Source organism: Cetorhinus maximus, chromosome 11 (genome assembly GCF_964194155.1).
Source record: "Cetorhinus maximus chromosome 11, sCetMax3.hap1.1, whole genome shotgun sequence".
NCBI lineage: Eukaryota > Metazoa > Chordata > Chondrichthyes > Lamniformes > Cetorhinidae > Cetorhinus > Cetorhinus maximus.
In genome coordinates, this window is record NC_135889.1 from 38,750,539 (window position 1) to 38,763,273 (window position 12,735).

The 12,735-nt window shown below is 42.3% G+C and overlaps 1 protein-coding gene across 7 annotated transcripts in view; it reads left to right on the forward strand.

The window, feature by feature from the left end:
- Positions 1-12,735, forward strand: part of LOC144686521 (serine/threonine-protein phosphatase 6 regulatory ankyrin repeat subunit C-like) — a 188,289-nt gene that overhangs the window by 159,929 nt on the left and 15,625 nt on the right. For all 7 annotated transcript variants that reach the window (XM_078551828.1, XM_078551835.1, XM_078551829.1 and 4 more), the window contains 3 exons: positions 344-427; positions 1,748-1,893; positions 8,801-8,883. In XM_078551828.1, coding sequence (XP_078407954.1) covers positions 344-427; positions 1,748-1,893; positions 8,801-8,883 — 313 coding nt within the window. The remainder of the gene's footprint in view (positions 1-343; positions 428-1,747; positions 1,894-8,800; positions 8,884-12,735) is intronic.

Genomic DNA, 12,735 nt, shown 5'->3' on the forward strand with positions numbered 1-12,735 from the left:
TTTTGAAAATATGTTTGAATCCCATATCAGAAGGAACTTTTTGCTCAGTAACGTTTGGAATAACTTGCCAAGTGTAGTAGAAATTTAAATGTTAAAGATGTTCAAAATATAGTTGGATGCTTTAATGGAACTTTACAGTACAAAGGAGCTTTGATAGGCAAAATGGTCATTAATCATCCGTGACTACTTCTATACATAGATTTTCAGTAAGATAAGTTGGCATAAAGTAGTGTACAAGGTCACTGTGCAAGTAGCATATAAGATATATTACATTCCAGATCCTAATTGTTCCACTGTGCTTTTGCTCTATCAGCGTAACCAAACATTTTTCCTTTGCTTACAGAATAAATGATCATGAAAATTGTGCAGAAATGTTAATAGAAGCTTTAGGTGCTACAATTATTGATTCCAGAGATGGCCACGGAAGGTATGAGAAACAAATGAAACTTATAGTTGCACAGTGCTATATTTTTTAAAAATTCAGTATTCAAAATCATTTGAACTTCTGCATGAGATATTAAAATCAAACTGAAATTTATTGTGATGCTCAAAAAATATTACTTAAGATATTGCACTAAACAAATTGGAACCCCAGTCCCCCTTAGTTATTCTGGAATTTTTTGTGATCTCAGTAGTTGGGATTATAAGGGTATGGACATTTGGGCGAAGGAGGGAACTTCACTTTGTGGATTTTCTGCACCTTTTACAACTTTTGCCTCTAACATTATGATTACTTAAAAATGCCATTTGTATGATTCTTGTTTCTTGGCAATAAGAATGGTGTTGCGGTTCCGCCGTATAATTTTGATTTTGGATTTGAATGTTTTTGAATGTTACTTTTGAAATTCTACTTTGTACTGTAATTGTGTCAAAGCATGGATCCAAAGCTCTGAAAATGGCTTAAAAGCTTTTGAGTTGGAGGAACTGGGTGGCATTAATCTTGAACCTCTGGACCTTGTTGCAGATATAGTCCAGATTTTTTTTTATTCATTCACGGCATGCGGGCTTCGCTGGCTGTGCCAGCATTTATTGCCCATCCCTCCCTTGAGGAAGTGGTGGTGAGCTGCCTTCTTGAACCGCTGCAGTCCATGTGGTGTAGGTATATGGGACAAATATCCCATGCACCTACACCATGGGACAAATATCTTCTATGTCTGCTAGCTGTAAGAGCCCTTTCTAAAATGAGTTTGAATTTCAGTCAAGTTCCATGTGGACATTGGTCCACCATGGAAACCTAGAACAAATTGGCCATTTCAATCAGGAAGGCCAAAGGATGGCTGGTGGTGGAAATGAGAAAAATGTCACACTGCTGCAGGAAGGGTCACCTCTGAGATAAGGTTGCAGCTGAGCTATCTTATTGGAGCAGAATCGGAGGAGTTTTATATTACATCTGCCTGAGATATCCATGACTTTGGAGTTGTTGATACTGACATTGTGTGTCTTAATTAGAAATCCCTCATATTAACTTCGTCTAGTTTTAATGGGAATGAACAGTTGTGAGGAAAAAGACTGATTTGTACATCAAGGAGTGAACCACAAATGGCACTGATTTTCAACCACAAGTCCGGGCAAACAGACATTGTCCAAAGAATTAACCAGTTGGCATATATGATTGGACAAGACAAAGCCTAAATGGCACCGTTACTGTGACATCTTAAGGAAAGATTTTGTTCATTAGAGCTTTTGTAATTAAATTACTGAAGACCATACATTTTGAAAATAACTTGGTCTGGGATTGTGTTTTTAGAACCCCACTTCATGCAGCTGCTTTTACAGACCATGTGGAGTGTTTGCAATTGCTGTTAAGTCATGGTGCACAAGTGAATCCTGTTGATAAGTCAGGGAAAACTCCGTTAATGATGGCAGCAGAAAATGGACAGTGTGGAGTTGTAGGTATGGAACCTTGACTTTTCTCTGCTTTCCAAAATAGTTTTAATGGTAAAGCAGACAATGAAATTGTTTTTTACTTCTTTAAAAGCATTTCTGCCCAAAGATATCCTTGAATAGCCAAGACCACAGGTATGTTGCATTGTCCAAATAATTTGCATCTTTTCGCTAAGACGAGCCATATGGGTCAGTACATGTGATGTCAGCGTGAACCGTGTTTTCACTGTAAGTTGTTCTTGTTTCACGTAAAACTGTTCCCCTCCCTCCATTGGTAAGAAAAAATATCTAGGAAAATGTAAAAGATTTATTCAGGAAACTCCTGACTTTATTTCAAATCAAATATGTTGTAGCCCCCAGTATGTTACCACCTGTTATTGATCACTTATTGCTTCAATAATTAATTCCAATTGCATTGAAATGGTTAGATGTGAATTTGTGACCTTGATCTCAAATTCAGCTAGGCTGTGAAGTGGAGGTAAGATGTTTCCCAAAATAAAAAATGGCAAATTAAGATGTGGTTTGAGAATGACATTGAATGAAAATAGAATGCTGTGTAGCTTGCAGAGCAGAAAAAAATGTTACAAACAGATAATTTCCAGTAATAAAAGCAGAAAATTCTCTAAGCACTCAGCAGGCTGGGCAGCATCTATGGAGAGAGAAACCAAGCTAACAGGCTGAATTTTACCCATCCTGGTGGTTTGGTGTCAGCGTGTGGGAGGTTAAAAAAGCAAAAAAATGCTGAAATATCAGGAAGCCGGTAGGAACCTGCCAACTTCTGCAATTGACTCGTATATATGTTAACATGCTGGAAACCCTGTGGGACAAACAGCTCTGCGATTTAACATATATTAAAATATAATTGACTGCATCTTCAATCTTGATTTCTGGCTTTAACTGCCAGCACACAGATTTCCCAGGTTGTCTGAACTTGCCAGGTTGAAAGCGAGAGGACAGTTTGGATTGATGGTCTGGAATTGACAGTTGCTTCTTTGCCTAAATGAAAGGCTTTTCTCACAGGACTTGTTCTGAGAGTGTGCTTTCACTACTTTAGAGGGGATTCCCAAACCTTTGGTGGCAATTTCTGCCTTCTTCTCAGCCACTTGCCATTTCACTGGATAGAGGGATGAACTTAGAACTGCAGCTGACAGGAGGCAATACTCCCAACACAGGGTGTAAAAGTAGAGGATGAGCTTTATAGGCATGATTATGCGCCAGTGCTTCAGGAGCCTCAGACTTGCATGGTAGGTCATGCTGGCATTTGCAGTCTGATGGAACAGGACCTGCTGGTAGACCAGCTGGTCACACCTTGTCCATGGCGGTCAAGGTGACTGTAGCCCTGAATTTCTTTGCCTCTGGCTCCTTCCAGGGATATGCTGATAACATCTGCAAAATCTTTCAATCTGCTGTGTATAAATGCATCTCCCCGATGAATAATGCCATGTTTGCTGGGGCTGCCATTTATATCCATTTTGCTACTGATGAGGTCAGTTAGAATGGGCATTCACCCTGCTCTTGCTGGATTCCAAAAGCGCAGGGAGTCATGGACTGCACACATCTGGCAATCAGGGCATCCTCCGATCAACCAGAAGTATTCATAAATAGAAAGAGATTCTATTCCATTAATGTTCAGCTGGTATGTGAGCACTGCAAAATTATCATTCAGGCCCATGCAAGATACCCAGAAAGCTGCCATAATGCTTTCATTCTGTGCCAGTCAAGTCTGCCACAGATCTTCGCACCTCCAAGCAGAGTCAACAGATTGTTCCTTGGCAGTGAGGGCTACACTCTAAGGCTGTGACTGATGGCATCTGTGAGGAGGCCTACTATTGCAGAGGAAATGTACAGCTGGAGCCACATGAGCACAAGAGTGATCATAGAGCAAATGATTTGGTTGCCAGAGATGTGATTCGGCTACCTGGACACATCTGGGGCACCAGCAAGGGTGTTTAGAATTGTAGTTGTCTGCTGCACTTGTACAACAGAGGACTGGAGCTGGAGGAGAAAGAAGGTGAGGACCACTCTGCATATTCAGAGTAATAGGAGGAGACTGATGTGACCAGGTACCTGCAGCTGCAAACTTAGCTGCCAGGAATGCACAAGGCTAACTCAATCAGGCATACTTTATTGAACTGAGGCAGTGCACACATTTAGCACACCAATTCTGAACCTACAGTTCCCATCCCAGCCCCATAGTCAACAATCCATCCTTCTCACTGACACCCATTGTTTGTCTTCTACTCCTGTCATACCATTTTCCTCAAGGCTTTTACCTCCCTTTCCTATTACTCCTGTGTGGTACTACGCCTATGACTTCAGCAAAGCTGGAGGAAGGCCACACTTTCCCTTATTTTGACTGTATCCTCTGAGTTTAGGGCCCTGCCAAAGATTGCCCTACCTGCATTTGTACAGGGGCAGACTTGGCCATCTGGGCAGGTAACAGCATCTGGGATTCTGACTGAGGGGTGTGGGAAAAGGTGGAGGGGTGGTGGAGTGGGAGAATTTTGATAATGTACTTAATTCTGTGTTCTTTCTCCATCTTCTCTCTCGTGGCCCACCTACACCTATCCTGGTAGCCAAGAGCTGGACAGCGCTCCAGTGAATGAGGTGAGGCTTTGCTGCATGCTGTTTAAGCTGGCAGACATTGTACAAGCCATTGGTCAGGGCCAGCATGCACTGAATTGCTTGCTGCGTCTGACGCAGATGGAGGTAGGCATCCGCGCCAAGGCTTGAGATATCATGGCACTCATAGTGGAAACTGACTCCTCCAGTCTCTTTCCAGTTGTGCACAATGCCTCTGCAAATGCTAACAGTGCCTCACATATTGTCTGCTGCTGCTCCAGAATTGTCCTCTTCTTTGATGATCTTGCTGCTCAGTATCTGCGTCCAGCTTAGAAGTGCTTGGACTGTCCTGCACCCTCCGATCAGGACTCTCCACTGTTGTCCCCATTTCTAACACCTGCTCCTGCTCACTTGTGATGTATGGCTCACCATGTGACAATCCTATGACCTCTCTTGGAGGCCTATCCTAAGTGTGCATATTTGACCTTATGGAGGGTGTGCATGAGTTGGTGCTTTCTAAGATGTGCAGTCACCTTTGTGGAGACTTACTCCTCAACCAACACCAGCTCCTGAGGGACACTTGCAGGAATTGTGGGATGAAATACATAATTAGAACTGACAAAGTGAAAGGTGAAATAGGAGTCTCCCTGATACCTGTCAACAGGTATTAGGGAAACCCCAACCTCTCCATTGAAAATGAGCATGCATTCCAAGACTCTGTTTATTTCCAGTTCTTCGTTCTCTGCTGCTGTCATGGTGACTATGAGTGGAGTGTGTTACGATCCTCATAGAGACTGAACTTTTAAAAAAGAAATTTGAACTTCCAATTAACAGCTGAACAGATGGCATGACAAGATTTCACATTTTAAAACATTTACTGTAACAAAGACTAAAAGCACTATTGATTAAAGGCTATTTTTGTAGACAACTTAAACTTTAAACTACAAAATAGAACAAAGAACAAAGAAAAGTACAACACAGGAACAGGGCCTCCGGCACTCCAAGCCTGCGCCGATCGTATTGCCCGTCAACTAAAATGTTTTGCACTTCCGGGGTCCGTATCTCTCTATTCCCATTCTATTCATGTATTTGTCAAGCTGCCTCTTAAACACCACTATCGTACCTGCTTCCACCACCTCCTCTGGCAGCGAATTCCAGACACTCACTACCCTCTGCGTTAAAAAACTTGCCCCGCACATCTCCTCTATAGTTTTCTCCTCTCACCTTAAATCTATGTCCCCTAGTAATTGACTCTTCCACCCTGGGATAAAGCTTCTGACTACCTGCTCTGTCCATGCCACTCATAATTTTGTAAACTTCTATCAAGTCGCCCCTCAATCTCCATCGCTCTAGTGAGAACAATCCGAGTTTCTCCAACCTCTCCTCATAGCTAATAACCTCCAGACCAGTCAGCATCCTGGTAAACCTCCTCTGCACCCTCTCCAATGCCTCCATATCCTTCTGGTAATGTGGCGACCAGAATTGCACGCAATATTCTAAGTGTGGCCTAACCAAGGTTCTATACAGCTGCAACATGACTTCCCAGCTTTTATACTCAATACCCCTGCCAATGAAGGCAAGCATGCCATATGCCTTCCTGACTACCTTATCTACCTGCGTTGCCACTTTCAGTGACCTGTGGACCTGTACACCCAGATCCCTCTGCCCGTCAATGCACTTAAGGGTTCTGCCATTTACTGTATAATTCTTGCCTGTATTAGACCTTCCAAAATGCATTACCTCGCATTTGTCCGGATTAAACTCCATCTGCCATTTCTCCGCCCAAGTCTCCAACCGATCTATATCCCGTTGTATCCTTTGACAATCCTCTTCACTATCTGCAACTCCTCCAACCTTAGTGTCGTCTGCAAACTTACTAATTGAACTTTTAACACAACTGAAAAAGGTACACAGGTACATGTTATATTTTCTTTTAAGTAGACATTCATTTCTCTCAGAATGATTCTTAGCTGCCAAAGGTTTACTTCTGTTCTTTTCTTTCTTAGTCTGTTAACTTCTAATCCTAGAACTGACCTTCATGGTGAGTGTATTTGTGGAGATCCACTCTCTAGCACAAGCTAGGTGAATCTTCAAGCTTTATTTTAACTCCTCACAAATTTGGCCTTTTCAATCCGAGTGTGAGCTTCCACCTGCATTGCGGCACTGTGAACCATAGTGACTTTCAGCATTTAGCTGCTTTCTCTCCCAAACCCTGGCAGACTTACTCATCTGTCTGTGATATTCAGTGATATTTTAGAGAAGCCTGTAAGTTTCTTCTGTACCTTCCCATCTTGAAGCCTATCACCATAGCAATGTGGAAGAGGTGATCGTAGTGGTATTGTCGCTGGACTAGTAATCCAGAGACCCAGGGTAATGCACGGGTTTGAATCCCAAATTGATTAAAAATCTGGAATTAAAAACCCATCTGGTTCACTAATGTCTTTTAGGGAAGGAAATCTGCTTTCCTTACCTGGTCTGGTCTACATGTGATTCCAGAGCAGCAACGTGGTTGACTCTTAAATGCCCTCTGAACAAGGGCAATTAAGGATGGACAATAAATGCTGGCCTACCCAGCGATTCCCAGATCCTATGAACGAATTTTTTAAAAAAATCACATGGGCCTTATTTCCAGTTAGAGATGCTGATTAGCCACCCTTGAGAGCCCAATTCTCTTTCATTTTGGAACTAAATAGACTGTTTAAAGCACAACTGTTTACAACCTCACATCCTCAAAACTTTTCTGGAACTTTGGAGACTCACAGTTTACCCACTGTTGGCATGGAGGCTGCTGCCATTGTCTCCATGTGAAAACACCTTGCACCTTCTTCCCAGACAAACAATTTGGGCCCCCTTTAATCACTAACAACAAAAAAAACCCAGGCTTGCTGTCAGGCAGATTTCAGAACAAGTCACATGACCCCTTCATTTTGCTTAAATTAAAGAAACAGTACCAACATATAACAATCTTATAAGCCTCATAATTGTTCTCTGCCTCTCCCTGGTGTTTTACACCCTCTTCTCCTGCAAGGAGAGAAAGAAGAGTGTGTGAGAGAAACGGGACATGTTAAGAGAATGGAACGACATTGTGGAGGGTGACTATGAGGGATGGGCATGAGGTAGCAGTAGGATGAAGGTGACTGTCAGTGGTGCTTGTCCTGATGGGGTAAGGAGTTGCCTTGAGAGACAGGAGTGGTCTGAGGAGTTATGTGCAACAGAAGGCGGGGGAAATCAGTAAGCACTTGAATGTGGGATGCCACTGACCTTTTCTGCCCTAATAAGGTCGTTGAACCTGTTGTGGCAAAGTATCCATGTGTGAGAGACCGCATTCTTGCTGCTCACCACCTCAGCCATGCCTGCATGGTTTCAGAGCCAGGCTTTTCCCTCTGGTCTGCTGGGAAAAATTTCTCTGTGGGCCCTTAAAGGCCACAGTACATCCTCCAGGGATGCTTCAGAGAACTTGGTGGGGGGGGGGCAACCTTCCCTTGACACTGTCACTCCAGTTGTTGTGTCTCAGTTACTAGTAGTAGATTGCTTCCTTCTGACCTTGTCAGAATCCCCTTAAATGCTTAGGATTGAGCCCCACTGAGGACCATGCCAGCAGCAAGGCCTGCCCCTGAGGGAAGATCCAACTCCTGTATTCTGCAGCAAATCAAAACATAAGATACTGAGGAGGCTTTTCACAGGATAGATGCTGAGAGGATGTTTCCCCATCAAGGGAGTCTCGGCTTATGGACAACAGATAGGAAAGTGGAGTTAAGGCCACAAACAGATCAACCCTGATCTTATTGAATGGCGCAGCAGGCTCAAGGGGCCTAATGGCTTACTCTTGCTCCTACTTCTTATGTTCTCCTGTAGATGACTGAAGAAGGGATGCCACTAACTCGCCAACTGGTGGACTGGGGCATTGCTGCAGCCTTTAAATTCAGCCTGTTGTTTCTAAGCACCAATTTTGGAATTTCTCTTCAAGGAATATATCATTGTAAATACCATATATGTTAACTACTCCTCTTTGGAGCACCTCTGAGGATTTACTTTTAAAAAAAAAGTGCACACAAAATATCCATAGTGAGAAAATTGTGCTGTTTAGCAAAAAGTGAACTGAAGAATTAGAGGGGCATCTGCCAAACAGAAAATATGTTGCTAACATTGGTGTCTATTATTGTTAAAAGTGTAACAAATACTTGGTTGACACTAAAACCAAAAAAGCAAAGGGCATACAGGTCTTGATCTGTGCCTCAAATGACCAAATTCCACCAAGTTTGACAGCTTGAATTTTTAATTTGACAATTATGCTGCAATTGGAGCTTTAACAATCCTTTTTAATAAAAGATTTTCTATTATTTTTCCATTTCAGAGATCTTAGTAAACAGTGCGAAGGCTGACTTAACTTCAAAAGACACCAACAAGAATACAGCTCTTCACTTGGCATGTAGCAAAGTAAGAACAAGAAAAGGCCATTTGGTATCTTATTCTAATGTTATTGTGGATTCTATCCAGGAAATTTAATCTTCAGGGGTGACAAGCACTTAATAAAGCTTCAGATGAATTATTTTCTTCTCAAGCTCCCTACATTAAATTGTAAAAATCTAAAATTTCAGTCTAATACTGATCTATGTTATTCAAAACGGATCACTTCATGTTCCACAAATTACGGTTCTGTGGCCCTAATGTAATAGCATCCATTATCCGCTGTATTCCAAATTATTTAGCCATCTTTATTAATCTTATTGTTGCGTTTTTCAACCTGCTCTTAAACAGAAACCTCGGCAGTGCTGAAGAACAGTATGGTACGTTCTCGTTGATTTGATCTTCTATCAAAGCCATTCCAAGGGGAAGTTTGTGTTCAGTTTAGTTGGCCTTTATTGCAAGGGAGAAGGAGTTTATAAATAGGGGAGTCTTGCTACAACTGCATAGACAGTAGTGAGAGCCCACCTAGAGTACTGTGTACAGTTTTGGTCTCCTTATTTAGTACTTGCATTCAAGGCAGTTCAGAGAAGGTTCACTGGGTTGATTCCTGGGATGAAGGGATTATTTTATGAGGAAAGTTTGTGCAGGTTGGCCCTATACTCATTGGAGTTTAGAAGAATGAGAGGTGATCTTATTAAAACATATAAGATTCTGAAGGGGCTTGACAAGGTAGATGCTAAGAGGATGTTTCCCTCATGGGGGAATCTAGAAATAGGGGTACAGTTTGAGAATAAGGAGGCTCCCATTTAAGATTGATATGAGGAGGAATTTCTTCTCTGAGAGGATCTTTAATCTTTGGAATCCTCTAGCACATAGAGCAGGGGACCCTGGGTCATTGAACATATTCAAGGCTGAGCTAGATAGAATTTTTGATCTATGTGAGTCGAGATTTATGGGGTGTTGACAGAAAATGGAGTTAAGGCCACATTCAGGTCCATCATGACCTTATTGAATGATGGAGCAGGCTCGAAGGGGAAAATGGCCTACTCCTGCTCCTATTTCTTATGTTCTCACTTGGACAAGTGTGGATTAATTAAGGAAACCAGCATGGATTTGTTAAATGCAGATTGTGTTTAACCATCTTGATTTGAGTTTTTTTAATGAGGTAACATTATAATGAACAGAGTGCTGGGAGTTGTGAGTGAAGGAATCTTAATCTTTTCTAAAAATCTAATTTTGTTTGTATTTAACATTTAATATCTAACTGAAATTTACTGTTTAAATTCTAAATTTCATCCAGCCTTAAGCAAGGATGTACAAGCTCTCCACGGGAGAGCAGCTGAAGTTAGTCAATTAAGGAAACAAGCTTAAACTGTTTTTTCTGTACCTGAGGCTGATCTAACTCTTTAGTTTCAGTGTATATAAATGTAGGCATCTCGGTGCCACAGCACCAATTATGACTTTGAACAAGAGTGCTGGGAGTGGGTGAGTGAGGGAGTTAGGTGAAGAGAGAATGGAGGTGCTCCTATGCTTTTTCTAACTTTTTCACCATGTAGGAATTGGTTCTTACTCTAATACAGGGGAAAATGCTAGCTGTTTGGTGAGTGTCTAGTAAGTGGTTAAGGTCTATTCTGTTACTAAGATTTAAAATAGTACACAAACTGGTGGTAAGGTGAATAAAATTTATAAAAAAGTGAAAATAATTAATTGAGCTAATTAAAACACATTAAGGATGGCAGGACAGGTGATGTGTCACAGCTACAGCATGTGGGAGCTCCTGGATGCCAGTACAATCCAAGGCAAATGCGCTTGCAGCAAGCATTTGCGGCTCAAGAAGCTTCAGCTCAGAGGCTGGAGGCCTAACTCCAGACACTGCAATGCAACAGGGAGGGGAAAAGTTACCTGGATGCTTTGTACCAGGAGGTGGTCACCCCACCCCCTGCCCCTCCTTTAGGATAAGGTCTTCTGATTTGGTCTGGGACAGGAGGGTGTGACTGCATGTGAGGCAAGTAAGGGGTCACAGAGGGTAGGAGTGCAGGAGCCTCAGTCTTTGCAATTGTCCAACAGGTTTGAGGTTTTCTAAGCTTGTTTGGATGAGAGTGGGGGCTGCAGGGTGGATGAGCTCACTGACCACGGCACCATGGTACAAGAAGTCATTCAAGTGGAGGGAGCAAAAAGGAATGTAGTGCTAGTAGGGACAGGATAGTGAGAGGGAGTGACACTGTTCTCTGCCAGAGTCCAGAAAATGGTGTTGCCTACCCGGTGCCAGGGTTCGGGACATCTACCCAGGGCTGGAGAGGAACTTGGAATGGGAGGGGAGGATTCAGTCATTGCAGTCCAAGTAGGTAGGACAAAGAAAGAGGTTCTGCATAGCCAGTATGAAGAGCTAGGCACCAAATTAAGAAGCAGATCCTCCAAGGTAATAACTTCTGGATTATTACCTGAACCACATGCAAATTGGCTCGGGCAAATAAGATTAGAGAAATGAATGCACGGCTGAAAGACTGGTGTGGTAGAAATGGCTTCCAGATCATGGGGCACTGGCACCAGCACTGGGGAAAGTGGGGGCTGTACCATTGGGACAGTCTACACCTGAACCATGCTGGGACCATAGTTCTTGTGAGCTGCATAACTAGAAGTAGAGAAAATTTTAAACTAAATAGTGGAGTCAAGGGAGCAAATTTGGAAAGATGTGGTAAATCAAAGGGGCAAGAGAGAAAGGTACTAATGTGAAAAATGATAGACAGACTGTGACAGGAAGGGATAGAGAGTAAAAATCGAAGAGTAAATCGACAAATAAGGATAGAGGATGCAAAAATAATAAAAGGACAAAACTAAAGGCTCTATCTGAATGCACATACATACGAACAAGAACAATGAGCAGGAGTAGGCCATTCAGCCCCTCGAGCCTAATCCACCTTTTAATAAGATAATGGTTGATCTTATAGTAACTTTCAATCTGCATCCCACCTACCAGCAATAACCTATCACTCCCTTGCTTACCAAGAATCTATCCACCCTTGCCTTAAAAATATTCAAAGACTCTGCTTCCACCATCTTTTCAGGAAGAGTTCCAAAGACTCACAGCCCTTTGAATGAAAAAATTCCACCTTATCTCTGTTTTAAATGGGCAACCCCTTATTTTTAAACAGTGACTTCTAGTTCTAGATTCTCCCACAAGTGGAAACATCCTCTCCACATCCACCCTGTCAACCCCCCCGTTCCAGCTATTAGTCTGGTAAACCTTCTCTGAACTGCTTCCAATGCATTTACATCCTTCCTTAAATAAGGTGACCATTACTGTACACAGTACTCCAAATGTGGCCTCACCAATGCCCTGTACAATTGAAGCATAACCTCCCTACTTTTGTATTTGATTTCACTTGCAATAAATGATAACATTCTATTAGCTTTCCTAATTACTTGCTGTTCTTGCATTCTAACCTTTTCTGATTCATGCACTCGGACACCCAGATCCTTCTGCACATCAGAGTTCTGCAATCTCTCACCATATAGATAATATGCTTCTCTCTTGTTCTTCCTGCCAATGGATAATTTCACATTTTCCCACATTAAACTCCATCTGCCAGATCTTTGCCCACTCACTTAACCTATCTATATCCGTTTGCAGCCTCCTTATGTCCTCTTTGCAATTTACTTTCCTACCTATCTTTGTGCCATCAGAAAATTTGGCAACCATCCCTTCAATTCCTTCATCCAAGTCATTTATACAAATTGTAAACAGTTGAGGACCCAGCACTGATCCCTGTGGCATGCCACTTGTTACATCTTGTCAACCTGAAAAATATCCATTTATGCCTACTCTCTGCTTCCTGTTAGCCAGCCAATCTTCTATCCATGTCGATGTGTTACCCCCTAAAC